The sequence below is a fragment of the Trachurus japonicus genome, chromosome 16, assembly GCF_045865225.1.
Source record: "Trachurus japonicus isolate A0001 chromosome 16, Traja_1.0".
Lineage (NCBI taxonomy): Eukaryota > Metazoa > Chordata > Actinopteri > Carangiformes > Carangidae > Trachurus > Trachurus japonicus.
Genome location: NC_140922.1, coordinates 12,796,939 through 12,814,185, shown reverse-complemented (window position 1 = coordinate 12,814,185; position 17,247 = coordinate 12,796,939). Strand labels below are relative to the sequence as shown.

The 17,247-nt window shown below is 46.9% G+C and overlaps 2 protein-coding genes across 2 annotated transcripts; both read left to right on the top strand.

Moving 5' to 3' along the window:
- The first annotated feature begins 233 nt into the window (after positions 1 to 233).
- LOC146971963 (uncharacterized) lies at positions 234 to 7,737 on the top strand. The gene is made up of 13 exons (XM_085801617.1): positions 234 to 531; positions 2,411 to 2,529; positions 2,994 to 3,238; positions 3,581 to 3,704; positions 3,992 to 4,113; positions 4,665 to 4,751; positions 4,939 to 5,028; positions 5,335 to 5,423; positions 6,113 to 6,335; positions 6,477 to 6,599; positions 6,757 to 6,922; positions 7,112 to 7,200; positions 7,356 to 7,737. Exons 1-13 carry the CDS (start codon positions 442 to 444, stop codon positions 7,460 to 7,462), a joined length of 1,674 nt encoding a protein of 557 aa, XP_085657743.1. The 5' UTR covers positions 234 to 441; the 3' UTR covers positions 7,463 to 7,737.
- A 455-nt stretch (positions 7,738 to 8,192) lies between these two features.
- pianp (PILR alpha associated neural protein) lies at positions 8,193 to 15,953 on the top strand. The gene is made up of 6 exons (XM_085801620.1): positions 8,193 to 8,326; positions 8,856 to 8,912; positions 9,114 to 9,523; positions 9,910 to 9,988; positions 13,421 to 13,567; positions 14,287 to 15,953. Exons 2-6 carry the CDS (start codon positions 8,902 to 8,904, stop codon positions 14,306 to 14,308), a joined length of 669 nt encoding a protein of 222 aa, XP_085657746.1. The 5' UTR covers positions 8,193 to 8,326; positions 8,856 to 8,901; the 3' UTR covers positions 14,309 to 15,953.
- The last annotated feature ends 1,294 nt before the right edge of the window (positions 15,954 to 17,247 follow it).

Here is a 17,247-nt window from a genome sequence, read left to right as displayed (position 1 = left end):
GTCCTCCGGTGGACACTTTTTCTAATGAGTCGCGTTTCTGTCCTTGTCGGTGTAAAAAACGGATGAAATATTTAACTCTCTGAAACACTACCATGTCGTCGGAAATAAAGGGACATTAAACTGTGCACTTGGGACCCAGCGTATTGATTTAAGAACAGCTCTCGGTGCAATACCCCGAGTGTGCACACGGTGGCGCTGCAAGGACAGGTATACACGTCTAACATGATCATCAACATCCGGCGACACGTCTCCCCCCAGTGCCACCGCCGTGCTGCTGAGCTGTGTGATACATCTTTATTTATTCAAAGCTCTCCAGGCCCTTCAGTAAGAGGCGATGTGCCGTGTTTGACATTCTCCGACAACTGGAGAGTCAGAGCCAGGCAGCCCGGAGAGAAATTAACCCGCGGAGCTTTTAGTCTTTAGTGGAGCCCAGTGCCACAGATGGGGGAGGTGAGGAAGCTGCAGAAGAAGTTGAGACAGATTGAGAATCTGGAAATTAAAATCAGTCTCACCCCAGAGGAGATATTCAAGGTACAGAAACACTTAATCTGACTTTCTTTATTTTTCATGTGAACTTCTGTGTGAATTTGGCAAATCCTCAATAGATTTCCCTCAGGTGTAACAACAGGTTATGAATGACAACACCCCACACCTCTCTCTCTCTCTCTCTAAATAATAATAAAAGAGATTAGATATTAATCTTCAGATTGTTTGTAGAGTGGAGTGTCATAATCACACAGAACAGTCCATAAAGTATCACACATGGTTAAATAAAGATGATGTTTTAATGAAACTGATACATTGTTATGTGCGTTTCCACAGAGACGTTGGTTTCCACCACAAAGCCTCTTCTTAAGACTTGGTGAATAACTTAAAAAAAATAAATAAGCAAATGATTAGTGGCTCAGAAGTTCACACATTCCTCAAAGTGTATCAGAAAATAATGATGAGGAACTTCAGAGGACGGCCTCAGTTTGTTAAAGGGCAGTGTCTGAGTGTTATAAGTTATGATTATGCCCTTTACTGTGTTTTTTTTCCTCTACCAAACTGACCTTACATCCCTAATTGGAGACAAGAATATAAATGCACACTGTACTGTCCATACATTTACATCTGAAGATTGCAGGCAGGGTGAGGGTGAGGGTTACTGTGGTATAATGCTTAGAATTAGTGACGTTTGTGTCAGTTTCCTTTGTGTGCACTTAGTTTATCATGAAATGGCCCACAACTAACCAGAGAGTGTTTTGACACAAAAGCAGACTCCCTAAAAGTTATCTGTGCACATTTATCACCTTAAGTAAAATTAGGTAGATTTTACATGTTGAGACTCGCCACATTTGCATTTCCATGAAGTTGGGAGACTCACAAATAGTGGCTGAATGTGCCATAATTATATTCACTGTCAAGTTCTGTGCTTTAGTACAGCTCGGTGATACTTGCACATAAATTGAGTATTTCTGTTTTATGATACTTTTTTTTTTTTTTTTTTTTTTAGAGGGAATCACTGCTTTTAATTCTTTTATACATTTTCTTGACAGCCACAGTTATACAGTCACTTCTGGCTTTTCAGATAAAAAATTTAAATGCAAAACATGACGAGTTCATTACTAACGACACTTTAATATGAAATAATAATGACTTACTGTAGATTAAACCCATTAACTGAGCCAGCAGTATAGGTAGTAGCTAGAATTAGCTCATTTCAACTGGAAACGGCTCCGGAAAAGTTATACAGTTCAGTAATATAATAGCACATGGGCAGGGGTTAACAAAATACTTTTTTTTATGATACTTAAACTTTAAAAGTAAAACACATCTCCTGACAAATTCTCCATAAAATACAATGTACTTTCAGTCCAGGATTATCAAAGGGAGCATTTCACAACCTTTACCCAGGTTATATATAGCCTATAATTGTAGTATCTCTGCCTCCACTGTGAAAATTAAAGCCACAGATACCCTGACTTTTAGTCCTCAGTAATGGACCCCCGCCCCCCCTCTTCTTTGCACTCTCTGCCTGTTCAGTGTCCACATCTGGACAAATTCTATAGTTTCACCCTCTAGTCTAAACCATGATGACACAAGCCTGCTTATTTCCTCAGTCTACAGAACGGTTTGATATAAAAGCAGAAAAGACATCACACAGTGGTTGTTGGCAAGTGAAGTGGGTTAAAAACAATTGGTGGAATGTTCCTTTAACAAAGGAAACAGCCACTTGATATCAAGTTGACATGCTTAATTCCCCCATTCATGCATATTTCATAACTCAGAATCAGGCAGGAGTGTAGCGTATGTTGCCAGTTGCAGCCTAATAAATCAAGACAGACTGAGCATGTTGGTTGTGCATATAAACAACTTGTGGATTTAGTAGCTTGGTTTACAACCAATCTCGTGCTTTCTTTCCCCTCAGATCTCCAGGAAGGCGGAGCTGCGTTCCAGATTGGCTGAGCTTCAGCTGCAGCTTTCTGGCCCGCAGCAAACTCTGGGGATTGTGGGAGACGGAAAAAAGGAGAAGATGAAAAGACAAGTGTAAGGAAGTGAGGGAGAGGTACCGGCGAGAGGGGGTGGGGGTGCAGATGGAGAGAAACATAATTCTTCAAAAGCAACAACATTCACTTTGAAGCCTTTGATCTTTTTGTATGTCTATCCAAACACACTGGAGGTCAAATTCTGTCATGCTGTAAGAAAATGGGAACTTTCTACTGTTCGTAATGTGTCATGTAAACATCACTCAGGGACGTCACCCCCCCATACTGAAGCTCCTCGAGGCCTTTGAGCAGATTACTGTAATCAGCCTGTGAGGATATCAACATCAAACTGAATGAAACACTCATTCTCTCTTAATACACAGACCGGCAGCTCATTAAGAAGTAGTGTTGTTGTTTGTATGGGACTTGGGGATCCTCCACAGGTACGCCCGCTGTCACAGAGGAGGCAGTGTGCAGTTTGCATCTTGATTATTCATTCAGCTCTCGCTTTCTGCATTGGCACAGGGTGGATGCTCCTGGGGCCCCTCCATCACAAACGCCTCCAGCCTCCAAGATCCTTAAGGGAGAAGATGAGTCCAAAGCTCAGGCAACGCCAGCGCTGGCTGCCAGGCAGAGGGAGACAGCGGGAGGGGCGGCGGAGATGGGCAGACAGCAGGAAAGGACAGCGCCAGCCAAGGTGTCAGATCACAGCCGAGGCGAGTCAGGAGGCTGTCCAGACTTTGACGAGGAGCAGCAACTGCGAAAGGAAGGTGGGATAATTAAGAAAAGTAGCAAAGGAGATTGTTATTACAGTTTATCACGGGCTGTTAAAAGCACAATCCAGTGCCTTCACTTCCTATTAACGGCTAAAAACAGATTATACATGTATGCCCCGAGGAGTACTAACAAACCCATGTGGCTGCCAGTATGAAAAACCAACAGGCTGCATTCACTTCCCTGAAGACAGGGCCCACGTTTTGCATCCTTGGAGCTAAATTAGCCCCCAAACTTCTCTGTGGCAGACTAATCCATATTGAAGAACTGTGTAGATTAACAAGCCGGGGCGCTGATGAGTCAACAACTGCTAATTGCACAAATCATTTCTTTCACAGAGGCTGAATTTACATCCCTCAAAGCGTCTTGGGAGAAGGCGAAGTTTCGCTTGAGGCTGTTAGAGGGTCACAATGACATAGTCACCTGCGTGGTTGCCGTTGACAACCTGGTGGTTTCTGGAAGGTAAGGCAGCAAAGAAGCCCCGATTTGCATAATGGATGTGCAAAGTGAACATTTCACCTAATTTATTACTTAATACGCTTCCGCTCTCTCTCCCTCTCCTCTGTCTGACATCTATTTGTTTTTCTTCACCCGCCCCGAACGCTCGGCTCAATTCCCTCGTGTCTTGTGTCAAACGCCTTTTAACTTTGCTTGTTTTCGCCGCCTTCTCCCCCCCCCCCCCACCTTGCCCTGACCTTTCTCTTCCATCTTCCGTCCTCTTTCTCACTCTCTCAACTTCATCTTCCAAGCCGAGACACGACGGTAAAGGTGTGGCACGTTCCCACGGCAACAGAGCAAAAGAACCTGGGGGGTCACACCGGTGGGGTTACCTGTCTGTCTGCGCCTCCCCCCGAGTACTGCAAGAGACTGGGTGAGCCGGATACACACACACACACACACACAGCCGACTGCAGCTGAGTAATGCCCGTGTCCTGCAGTCTGGTAATTATAGGAGCAGTTCATCAGATCAACCCCAGCGAGAGATAACCTCGCTCGGCACTTTAGAGAGTTCACTGTCTGTCTGAAGCAGGCAGCCTTCCATCACTTGAACTCCGACGGCCTCCACTGGCTCCTCTCCTACACACTCCACATATCATTTCCCTTTAACTTAAAATACAGAGTCTAGAGGCGCCGTGCATAAATGATGCAGCTCAGGTGAACTAAAGTCACAGGACTCACTGGCTAATTATTATTCCTTTTTTTTAAAAAAAAACGTGTATCTTCTTCTCTTTTTGCATCTTTCTTGTGAGCTTCCTCTTTTTTTTTCACTTTGTGCATCATCACCTATTTACAGCTTCCTCTCAGCTTAATCTTTTTGTCTTCACCTCTCTCTCTCTCTCTCTTTCTGATCCCTGCTTCTTCCTCCTCCTCCTCCTCTTTTCTCCCCTCCTGGTCTTTTGTCTGTCTTTGTCCCCTCGTCAGCCTGGTCCCTGTCTTTGTCCAGCCAGGAGAGGTTTATCCTGAGTGGCTCTGCAGACTGCTACGTGAAGATCTGGGCCCTGAGCATTGGTATGCTGCTTACACACGCAAAAACATGCACTCAGAGATATGTAAATATATATATTAAGGTAGAAGCCGCCTGAGGGCTCTGTTTGAGTAACGTGTGTGTGTGTGTGTGAGTTGTAATCAATGTGCGCCTGGTTGACTGCCGGTCTGTGTCCTGTCAATTAAATTAGTGTTTTCCCGTTACCTCCAGGGCAATGTGTTAAGTCGATCTACACCTTCAACGCTGTGACTGCTCTCTGCTTTGTGCCCGAGGACGACGGCTACATCATTACCGGATCAGGTGGGGATAGTTAAGTGCATGTTGTCATATCAGACCTGATAACTATTTCCGTACTGTATAGATGCATCCTAAATTGAACGCACTGTTTCAAACCAGTGTGCACTGCTAATAATGCAGGCAGGGTCTGACACAGTGGTATCATCTGCCAGTGAGTTAGTGAGTGTAGCAGAGGGCTATCAGGGTGAATCCGAGAGATGGAGGCAAACAGTTTAGGCAGTCAGGCTCAGGTGGGTCGACCGTGACCAACAATAATGACTGCCAGCCGCCTGTCAGCACATGTTAACCTCACACTCCGTCATCCCGCAGATGGAGGGAAAGTTCAAGCCTGGAGCTGGCACACTTTCGAAAACTGCCAGTCAATCAACGCTCATCAGGAAGCAGTCACCTCCATCCAGGTGGGTGGGTCACTCACCCGCTGGCCCCGACACGACCGTCCGCCCCCGAAGGACGCGCAAACTGTTTGTTCATTTGCAGCCTATTTTTAAAAATGCAATGGCTGACACACACAGAAAAAAACACACACACACACACTAATGTTTCTCTCTCTGTAAAAGCTGTCCAAAGTAGCTTCAGAAGTCTTGATTACTAATTTGTGAAAAAGCCTCTTCTCGGGAAATCAGACGGCTGTATTTCTGCACTCTCTTCCCCTCACACAAGCTTTCCTTGTTTATTGCTTTCAAATGGAAATCAAAGATATTTGTTGGGAGGTAAGCTTGGCCAATTTTAGAGAGCATACTGTACATATTTTGAGCAAAAAGGCTTTTTATGAATATTGAAATCCACAGCTGCAAATGCACATTTTTTTTTTTCAATTTGCAGTCATCAAAATATGCCTGGAGCATTAAAGCGTAGCGCATCATTGTCATCCTCTTTGTTGTTTATCATGCAAAGCACACAATCCATTTATAACCGACAGCGGCACCGAAACGTACATTTTGAAAGTGTTCGTACACTTGTTTTCCTTTCACACAAACACGCACATTCTCTCTCCCTTTTGCTCCCTCACACACACACACACATACACACACACACAGGGTAAAGACTCAAATCACCATGACAACCGTGTCTCTTGTGCCCTCCGCAGACTCAGGGTCCGCTGGTGTTCAGCGGCTCGGCCGAGGGAGGGGTGTCTGTGTGGGAGAACCGCTGTTCGAAGCAAGACCCCCTGAGGCTGCTGCACCGCTGGAGCGGCCGGGTGACGGGCTGCGACGGGGGGACAGGTGGGCGTCTGACCCTCAGCCCGCGGGGGGACAGACTGTTCCTGGGTTACGGTCAAGCCTGGCTCAAAATCCTACACTGGAGGACTGGTGAGCTGTGGAATGGGATGGGCAGTGTTTGTGTGTTTGTGTTTGATGTTGGGGGGGAAAAAAAAAAAAGAGTGGAAAGGGAAAATAGATGTGGGAACATTTGCATAATCCTTCCACCTAACATCTGTCCAATTATCACAGGGACGACATCCAGGCTGACCAATCACAGCAGCATCACCGGGGTAACAGATTGTGTCCAGCAGACAGGAGGCCTCCTAATTGGCTCCTGCTATGATCTGGCAAATGGAGACAGCGCGCTAAATTGTGAGTCCCAGAGTAAACCATGTGCAACCAGAAGTTGCTCACTCCACCCGGAGAGCGTGACAGCACGATAAGGACTTAAGATAAAAATCGAAACCACTTTGTTTTCCTCTGTTGACCTCCATTCCCTTCATCCCCCTACTCCATCTCCTGCCTCCAGTATTCTCTCTGCCTCACTGCCGCTACCTGGCCTCCCTGACCTGGCCCGAAGCTCCCAGAATCCTCTGCTTCGCGGCGTGGACCACGGGGAGCGGGGACCACCGGTGGGTCACGGGAGGTCGCAGTCTCATCGTATGGGAGCAGCTGCCCAGCTCAGGGAAGCAGAGGTGGGCAACAACACCTGTCCACACAACTCACATGAAGAGACTAAAAGTCTGAACTGCTCAACTATATTCTTTACGTGAATAACTTTCTTTCTCACCTCTTTCCTGGAGGGACACTTGGACGCACCGGAGCGTGACGCACACTTCTGATGATAATAGGTGTCTAATTAATTGTGCATGTGAATGTTTCAGGGGTGACGTCACAGTGAAGAGAGACAGTCGATTAGACTCCTGCTCACTGGAATCAGACGAGGACACGGGGGATGACGAGGAGACCGACGGTACAAAAAAACACACAATTTCACACAAGTTCACTTAATTTATTGACTCACACCCTCAGTGACCGACCGTGGAATTGCACATTACACTGATGTGCTAATTTTACCCGACACGTGTTGAGACGAATCCCCCCCCTGCCCCTTCTTGTCAAATTTAGATTACGAGGCTGACGATGATGATGACATCGATGAAGGAGGAGACGGCCGGTCCGACGGCACCGAGGACGGGGGGTCCGGCTCGTGGTTGCGCTGCGTTCTCCAGTGAGTGCTGGTTTCTCACACTGAGGACACCACGGCCTGCAGCCATGAAGAGGAAATGAGAAGGAGGGAGCGCAGTGACAGCAAAGGAGGGTGGAGGGGAGTGAAGTGTGACAGACTGAGTGTCAGTGTCGGAGGGGGAGCATATGGATGGCGAAAGTGTGTGTGTGTGTGTGTTTATGTGTGTGTGTGGGTATGTGTGAGTGATAGGCAGATTGTTTTCTATGTAAATATTATTTCCACACACAATAAAGCTGTCACCCTGTGACTCTCACCTCTAAATTTGCATCTCTTGTCTTTTTTTTCTAATTCCAACCTGACCCTGCCTCTTCTTGAAACACCAGTTCAGCGCCCCGCTCTGCCGCTGCAACCTGTGTAAATGAATGTAAATTAAATTTTATTCCATCTTTATTCCCCTCGTTCCTTCCTCCCGCCTCCTCCCCTTTGCTGTCTGTTTTTCCGTCTCTTTCTCTCTGGGGTGTCCTTGCTGTTTTTGTAAACATAATTGAAGAGTTTTCTGTTGTTTTTTTTAGCTCTTTTCTTTTTTTCTTTAACCCCCCGCCTCCGAAATGATCTTATTAATGTTGTCCTCAGTATCATTTCTGTTTGCCTCGTCAAATCCATTTCTTTTCCTCTGTGTCCGTTTAATTGAACCCATTTAAAAAAAAACACACACACACATAATTAGCATTTAAATCTCTTTCCTACAGTCTCTTGCCCTCCCTACATCGCTCTCTCTCCCCTCTCTTACTCTAGCAGACTCGACATGTCTCAGTCGCTAAGGCAACCGATGCTTTTTTTCTCACTTGCTCTCTGTATCTCCCCCTCTCTCTCTGTCTCCCTCTCTCATTCCCTCTCTCCACTGCCAGAGGTAGGCATGATAACTGATATGTGTCGGAGTGCGTGTGTGTCTGTGTCCGTCTCCCGGGCGTCGCTTGTGTGTCTCTAAGTGACATTTCTGTGGCATTTAGGCAGTAGTTGAAGATAGGAAGTTACCTCTCTGTGCTCAAAGTGCCTTATAGAGTATTGGCTCTGTGCATGACGCCGCTAATGATGATTAATGTGCTGTGCTCAGGTGTGTGCACTGTAAGTGTGTGTGAGAGAGCAGAACAGACAATGAGTGTGCACTTCTTGGTGTTTTTGCATGCAGATGTGGATTGTGTAAACATGTGGTGCATAATTGAGCGTTACATTTAAAAAACCCAGGGGGAGGCTGTGTATGTTTTTTTTCTTTTATTCTGAAAGAGGTGACAGAGTTGGCTTTCTGCTAATACTATAGCAGGTCTCTGTGATTACATGCTTTTTTTATCTGAGAACATAAAAGAAGAAAAAAAAGCTGGACCCTCCCCCTTCCTCTCGCGCTCTCCATCCCTCTCTTGCCCCTCTGTCTTATCTTACAGAGAGAGATGATCGGAGGAGCGGAGTCTCAGTGAACAGAGCGAAGCGATGGAGAGATGGTAAGACGAATAGTTTCTGAGGTGAAGGAGGGATGTATGGGGGGCAGATGCATAAAATGTCAGTCTGAGTGATGGCCGGCGCTGGGATAAATGTCCGAGCTGTTGAGGTCGTGCAGGGCGCCTGTGGACAGTAAATTTTCTCAGATAACTTCTTCTGTCACTCCATCACCTCTGATTGTTTCTCCTCCACCTCTCCTCCAGCTCCATCTCTCCTGTCGCACGACCGGCCGCCCTCGTCTCCCTCCTCCTGGTTGCTCTGGTGACACAGCCCTCCACCTGTAATCGTGACGACACCGAGGGCGAGGAGCAGGTGGACGCCCTGTCGGTCCAGCTGTCCGTCACAGCCCAGGTCACGCCCACCCCTCTGTGGGCGGTGGTCTGGGGTCCCACACAGCCGCTGGAGGACGAGACCTACCATTTCCTCCCCAGCCAGGAAACGGACCCCCTGTACCGGCATGGCAACCAGCAGGAGGCCAGCACCGCCACATCCGAGGACTGGCCTTACCCCGATGCGAGCGTGCAGCCCAGAGAGGAGACGCCGCTGGAGTCCAGGGAGCAGGAGGGAGTGGAGGACGGAGGGACGGAGGCGGAGGAGACAGAGCCTGAGGAAGGTGGGCATCAGGAGATGCACATGAAGGATTTCTAAATAAAGGTGGCCATGAGCTGCAGTTCATGTGAGCACACACACATGCCAGGAGTCCTCCAGGGAATTAGCTGTCACCGGGGTGAAGGCTGACACCCTGCTGCGTGCAGCCGGCTGAGTCTGTGGCGGGGAATGCCTAATAAAGTTCTCATCACTCACAGGGAGGAATTGGCCGTCAGACTGCGAGATTCAGGGAAGACGTCATCGGACTGGTGTTATAGTTGGAGGCCAGAGTCTTGCACATTCAATTTCATGTTTCAGCTGGCTTCATTGATTTCTTCTTTTGTTCGTGATACAATTATAAATAGTCACGCTCTGAGATTAGTAACTGCATGAGTATGTGTGTGTTTACAGTGGACCCTCAGTTCTACGTCACCGTGACCATCTCCTCGCTGCTCATCCTGATGGCAGTCGTCATTATAGCCAAACTCTGGTAGGAACCAAATCTCTCCTCCAAACTCTTGTGTGTGTCTGTGTCTCTGGCCACATCAATATAAAGTGAGCACCACCGAATACGAGTGAATGATCAGAAGACTTTCCTCTTTTTCGCGGACATTGAAACACCTCAGGGTTTTTTCTTTGGTAAAAGTTCTGGAGAGGACAATTTCTAAATTTGAAAATGCACACACAGCGAGGTGCAGATACGTGTGAGCTCCAGAAAGAGATGCTTCCCTTAATAAGACGCCGTTTTGCTTTTCTAAATTGGCCACTTTAAGCTTACAGGGTTAAATGTGGTGCTTGATCTGAAACCATTTTGTAGCTCTACCTCCTGAATTACATTTAGTCTGCAAAGTGGAATCTTTTATGATAATGGGTAATAATGGATATTCTAGTTAAAGCAGGAATCTATTGAGGTCGCCTGTAGAAAGACGTAGAGGAAGGGTTCCTGATCTGGGTGACACAAGGTAAAACCTGAGGCATTGTCAGGTGATTACATTTACATTTTTAGTTTAATCTTGGCTTTTTTTTTCTTTCTTTTTTTCAAATATTTGAACCCCTTTTGATCTTTGAAAAAGACAAAATCCCTTCATTGGCCTGCTTATTTGTGGGCATATGGATATGGTGAAGAGGGGTTGTATGTAGCTTAATTTGAACTGGTCAACAAACCACTTACAACAATTATTATCAATTATTTTCTATTATTATTTTCTATATTGTGCTGAAAAGTTGAGACTTGCCCCTTTTTCACTCAGCAATGGGTCAAGATCAAAACGTATGGATGTGCATGTTTCAATGAAAACCTGAGGCCCTGGAAGCTGCAGATGTGTTTGCATGTGCATGTGCATGTCTGTTTGTTTGTCTGTCTGTCTGTCTGTCTGTCTGGTCTTGTGTGTGTGTGTGTGCCTGTTACTCATGGTTACACAAACAGTCTACAGTACACACCCCCTCCACAATGAGAACTGAGTAATTGCTTACTAATGACTTTATTAACAACACTTGTGTTCCTGAAAGTCACAGTTGGCACAGATGTGTCATTCGGTGCCATTAAAGTTGCAATGATTAAACATTCACTTCATCCATTAGGATGGGAGACGGGGGGCGGAGGGGTGGAGGGGTGGGGTGGGGGCAGGGGAGGCAGAAACAGATCTGCTGGCTCATGGGCCTGAGCAGTAGCATAACATAACATGGCCACACCGGTGTCAAGGCACTTAAACATACCACAGGCCATTAAACCTCTCAGAGCATGTAAACAGAGGGGTCTGGGGGTTACGGTGGTGGGCAATGCGAGTGTGTGTGTGGGGGGTTCCTGTATATGTTACGTTTTTCAGGTCTGGTAGGAAGTGCTTGCAGCTCACATGGCCATTAGCTGGAAATGGGGGGAGTCATCTCTGTGATGTAGTGGAGCACTTCCACGCTTTGCTGATCAAACCAATAACATCTAGTTTATTTGACCACTGGGACTCCGCTCTCTCCCTGTGTCTCTCTCGCACTCTCTCTCTCTCTCCCTTTTTTTCTTCTGGTCATTCTCCTTGTCTTTCTCACCCTTGTTATACTTTAACTCCCCTCCTCCTTGCTGTAATTCTCTTATCTGCTCATCTTATTTCCATTGTATCATAATTTTTCATTTCATTGCCCGAATCTGTATAATTTGTTCTCCTTCATATCCCTTTTTTTCACTCTCTCTCTTAATCTCAATTTTGCTCCCACACTCCACATTAGACCCCCCCTCCTCCCCTCCCCTCCCTTCCTCCCCTCCCTTCCTCCCCTCCCACTCCAGCCTCCAACCCCTTTGCCTCGCATGTATTATTTCACCCGCTTTCTTTCTCTGAACAACCATGTTTCCTCCAGCTTCTTCACTCACTTCCAGTTATCGTCGTTGCCTCGCCTGTCTTTGCACAGCCTGGCTGGCACCCCTCTTCCCACCCCCCCCCCCCCAACCTTATCTCCGTCACCAGTCTCCTATCTCTCCCAGCACCGCCAGTCCGGCTGCAGATCCACAGATAATCCTCCAGCTTTGCCGTGAGCTGATACACGATAAGCCCCCCCCCTTCTCTCTGTTCCTGAGACTGGCCTTCGCTGTTGTTTCGATAACTTACTTCACCGGAGGAAAGAAGAAAAAAAAACACACGCACACACACACACACACACACACACGGCTGCTGGTGGATCCAAAGTGGCCTTTTTTTTTTCTTCAAAAAACAAGAAGACATGGCAGCAGCCCCACTCTCTCTATAGACTGGCTCGTGCTTCAGTGTCATAAATGTGTAAATAACGCCATGTGTCAGATGGAGGAGGGGGAGTTGAGGAGGGGGGGGTTGCAGATGGACTGAAATGATAGGCCTATAGTGGAAATTGGCCACCTTCCAGTTCATTATGAGTATAGAAGAGCGGCATATGTGCTCAGTGATTTTCCCAGCCCTAAAATTGTCAGTGTGGCTAATGCTATCAAGCGTGACTGTGTTTGTGTGTTTATATATGTGTGTGTATGTGTTTATATATATGTGTGTGTGTGTGTGTGTGTGCATATGGAGAGGGAGGAAGTCAGCCAGAAGAGGACAGGTGTTAGTGAGGGAAGATGAGGGTGCGGGGAGGCTTTTACGGCAGTGAGAACAGCTTTGTTGTGAGTCTGAAGTATTCTTAAGAGCCCCGGACCTGTGACTCCCCCCCACCCTCGCCATAACTCACTCTCCTCCATCCTTTCTCCAGAGTAATGGCACGCTACCTCAGTGATGCGTCATGCCTCACCAACCCCCCACACCCCTTTCCTCCACTACCACTCAGCCCATTTCATCACCTTGTTGCATCCTTTGCACCTCACCCCTTCTGACCCCTCCTCCCCTCATCTCCCCCCCATCCCTCAGTGGCTGTCTCCTTCCCCCATTTCTCGCTCTGCCTCCCTCTCCTCTCTGACAGCGCTTTAATGAGTCCGATGAGTGCACTAATTCTCCCTCACACTGGCACTGTAATGTGTTCGCTGATGCTAAATGGCTCTGCTGTTCTTGATGCTCTCTGACTATGTTTCTCTCACTCCACCACTCTCCTCCTCCTCCTCCTTCTCTTTTGTCTCTCTTCTGCCCATATCTGATTACCATCCCTTCATCCCAACCCCTCCCTCCATCATTTCCTGCCATCCATCTCTCGATTTTCTCCCTCTCTAACCTATGATCTGTCTCATCCAAAACTTTCCTTTTTTGTCTTTTGATCTAAATTTCTATTCCTGTCTCTCTTTTTTCTTAATTCCCACCCTCCTTTTTCTTTCTTTCTTTCTTCATCCCTCTTTCTTCCTCCTCCACCTCCTCTTCACTCTGTATTCCTTCTCCATCTCTTTTCCCAATTTCCTGCCTACTTCCATCCTCCCTCCTCCTCCTCTTTCTTTCTTTCTTTCTTTCTCTCTCTCTCCATCTGACTCTACTCCTTCTCCCAGTTACGATCGCAGCTGTTCCCAGCATCCGCCCCCGCTTTCCCGTGGTGTGGCACCCCCTCTCTCCCTCGCGCTCCCTCGTTCCCTCGCTTCGGAGGACAGCCGGCAGACGTTGCACAGCGCCTCCTCCTCCTTCACCGACAGGGAGAGGTAATGAGTCGCCCCACCAGCCTCGCACAGTCTGAGTGTGTCTGTGTCTGTGTCTGTGTCAGTGTGTGTTTAAGTCTATCAGTCTGATGTGCATGTGTGACTCCCTGTGCACCTCTGGATTCATCCTTGTGTGTGTGTGTGTGTGAGAGCAGCAGCCTCATCACCCCCTGATAAGGCTGTAGATGGGGTGTGAGTGGACCGTGGTGCTATTCTCTGAGGAGCCTCCAGGTCTGGAGTGCTGTTCTGCCTGAAGACGCAGCCTATCAGTGTTTTCAACTCTCTCTTTAGATGAGTCATTGTGGGCCTGTGAAAAGGCGCCCAGCCCCCGTCCGTGAAATGATGCTTTTATTCGAGGGTATTTAAAGTTAATCTCAATCAGGATAATTATAGAGCTGTACTCCAGTGTTCCCCTCTCACCCCCCCCCCCCCTCTCCCCTCCTCCTCCTCCCAACAGCTTTGCCTTCACCTTCCTCCCTCTCTTCCGTCTCTTCCCCCTCTCTCGCCGCCTGCTCGGTCCCCCTGCGATGCAGCTTTCCGTTTGCGTGTGCACCACTTTTCCAGCTCCGGGCCTTTCTGTTCCACTTCTCCTCTTCCACTTCTTCTTCTTCTGTCTTTCCTCCCATCACCAAAGCTCCCAAGCTTCCCACAACCCTCCCACCACCCCCTCCTGCCATTTTTCTTACTTTTCTCTTCTCTGTCTGTGTCTCTTGCTGTGTCAGGATCCCAGTTGTGAACCTCTGAGGTGACTTGTTTTTCCATATGGTAAACATTTCCACGGGGCCTGAGGAGCAGCATCAACACGACCAGAGGATGTGCCTGCAGTGCTGTTTTATCTTCTCCGAAACTGTGAAATGAATTCAGGGATCCCAGGTGTCCAGCCATCACAAAACTCCTTGGCTTCCCTGAGGTCTAAAAATCCCAATCTCATCTCCCTGCTGCTCCCTTCTTCTTTCCTCCCTCCTTTCCTTCCTTCCCTTCCTTCCTTCCTCTGTGTGGGGTGTAAATTTCTTTAATGTGTCTCTTCGTCACTGTAACCAGCTCCTCGCTCTTCCTCCTCTGTACGGCCCCCGAGCTCTGCAAAAGCTACCCAGCCACTCTTGCGCTTCAACAACCTGCCATGTCTAATTCACCAACATGCAGTTAAACAGCCATGCAACATCCTATTACCCCCGAAATGGCCTGTACCTGTGCTTCCACAACTGTTTCCAGTGATCCAGCTGCACACGTGAAGCTGTCCAGTATTAAATCAAACCCAGCAGACTGTTTTCGTTTCATGAGATGACACTCAAAAATTCAGCTTCACGTTTCAGAAGGCTATAGTGTGGCTTGCAAATGGTTAAAAAGCCATTCTCAGCATCTCCAAACACCGAATGGGGTATTTCACAAAGCTGTTTGGCACGGCTGTAGCCAACAGGCAATGTGTTTAACATGTCACGCTCCAAAAACTGCTGTTTATTCCCCGCTTTGGGCGCCTGGAATGCAAATAGTGCGGCTTTTTTCCTCTGCAGTGTGTAGAAGAGTCTGTGTTGTTTCCGTTTTTCCTCATGATTTGTTCTCTTAATTATCTGGCTGACGTTCACCTCTGTGTCAAGCCATTGCGAGCACACCCTTTGTTCCTTGCTGGACTGTGCAGAGGTGTTTTAAGCATCGAGTACTTCCACTGGTGGAGATAAAATATTCAGAATGGGAAGAAGAGGCATTCCTGTTGAAAATCAATGATTCCCAAAGCTTGTTTTTCTTTTTTTTCTCCTTTTTTTTTCTCGATGATGCACAACAAAGACAGGTTTATGCCTTCATGAAAAAACGAGAACTGTACATGTGATCAAAAGGACTGATGTTACCACAACAACAAGACACAGGAAATTTTTTTTTCTTCCACCTGACAGCCAAGTATCACTAAATCTGGAAAACAAAACCGCCATCATTTCACTTCATATCATTTTCCACTCACTCTTTATCAGCTGTCATGGGTGCACCAAAGGAAGGTAGTACATCAAGGAGCGTCATTTCTGTCTCTCCAATGAATCTGCATGTATACAGTAAGAAAACCTGCGAGAGTTGCTTCAAATCTATTATTTATAAATGTCTATTTTATCTATCAGTGAGAGATGTCTTATAGAACCTTTCAAAGCCAAATGTCAGTTTGTGTTTGGCAACTTTTCTAAGCAGCTTTGAGACATGAACCCCCTTCAACCCCCTTCCCTCCTCCTCCCACACCACTCACACACATTTCCACTACACACATAGTGCTGGTGGCATCATGCGTGGCTCGTGCAATCCTCCAGATATCCAGTCTTGTGGGGTTTTTTTGGTAGCATTCCTGTAGAAATGTGTGTTTCTTTTCTGTACCATGGAAGTTCAATAAAGATTCAACACTGGCGTTTTAGCTTTGTGTCTGTCTGTTTATTTCTGTGCATGTTGAATGAATTCCCTGGGGAAGCTGTGCGAATCTGCAGTGCTTTATGGGGACGGATAAAGCTTACACTGTGCATTTTAATAGCTACCTTTGTATCCTAATCTTTTTCTTTTTTTTTCCCTTCCGTGAAGTGAACATTTAGTCCACCGCCTTGCATTGATTTTGAACCATGGGCTTTGGCATTAAAGAGTCCTGCATGTGCCGATCATGTTTTTTTCTTTCTTTCTTTTTTTTTTTTAACCACGAGGAGCAGCTAAAAAAGACTGGTGAAAAATAAGACGGCTGCTTGTGTCTGAAGCTTTCCCCCCTTATCTCTTTACCTCATATGGATTCTGCTCGCTTCAGAAAGATTAACAGGATGCTAAAGAGAGAATTTCCTGTGTGTACAGTTTTTCAAACAAATGTCAATAAAATCAGGACGAGCACATGAGGAGAAATGCCACTCGAGTGTATTGAGATTCTCCTGAGTCTTCTTGCGCCAGCCAGTGATTTCCAATCTCCTCTGGGCATTTTACTGATCAATCAAAGTAATTGATTGGCTCGGTTCCACTATAGGAAGTTTTAATGGCCGTCTAGTTATGAGACACATACAGCAAGCCAGGTGCAGCAGCAATCTGTAAACTGCAAACACCAGCACAGAAGTTAGGTGTGGACTGAGTGACGCGGTTTGCAGAGTCATCATCACGGACAGCGCACGCCACACCTGCAACTTTCTCTCCCAATCACACGTACGGCAGAGACAGCAGCCGCCCGCGTCTCTCACAAACACTCTGAGAGGTGTACAGCTGTTAGAATTCACAGCTGCAGTTGAGCAAAAGCCTGTGAACTAATGTAGCTTGATCACACCGACTGAAATTAACACCACTATTTATAGAGGTGGGGAGGGAGTATGAAGGTTGTAGGAGAAAGATGCAGGGTTTAAATGAAACAGGATCATAATTTCCATGTCCACGTCCCTCTCACTGTGGCTGCCGGTCAGCTAATTGCTGCCATTAATGTCAGGTTGGATGAAAAGCAGAGAATTTAGAGAAAACAGATTCAAAAGAGTGAGAAAGCGGGCAGGCATGATGAAGGCAATTTTGAGTGCGTGATGGAGGTACAAGGGAGGATGGCAGGCAATTTCAACAGGCAATTTTGACACTGAAATAGAAGCTCTGGGCAAAACATACTCGTATGAAATATGAATGCACTTGGTGTGTGTGTGCGGATGTGTGTGAAGCCATGCCGGTTGCGCACAGGGGAAGCCTCAGCTCTATAATACATT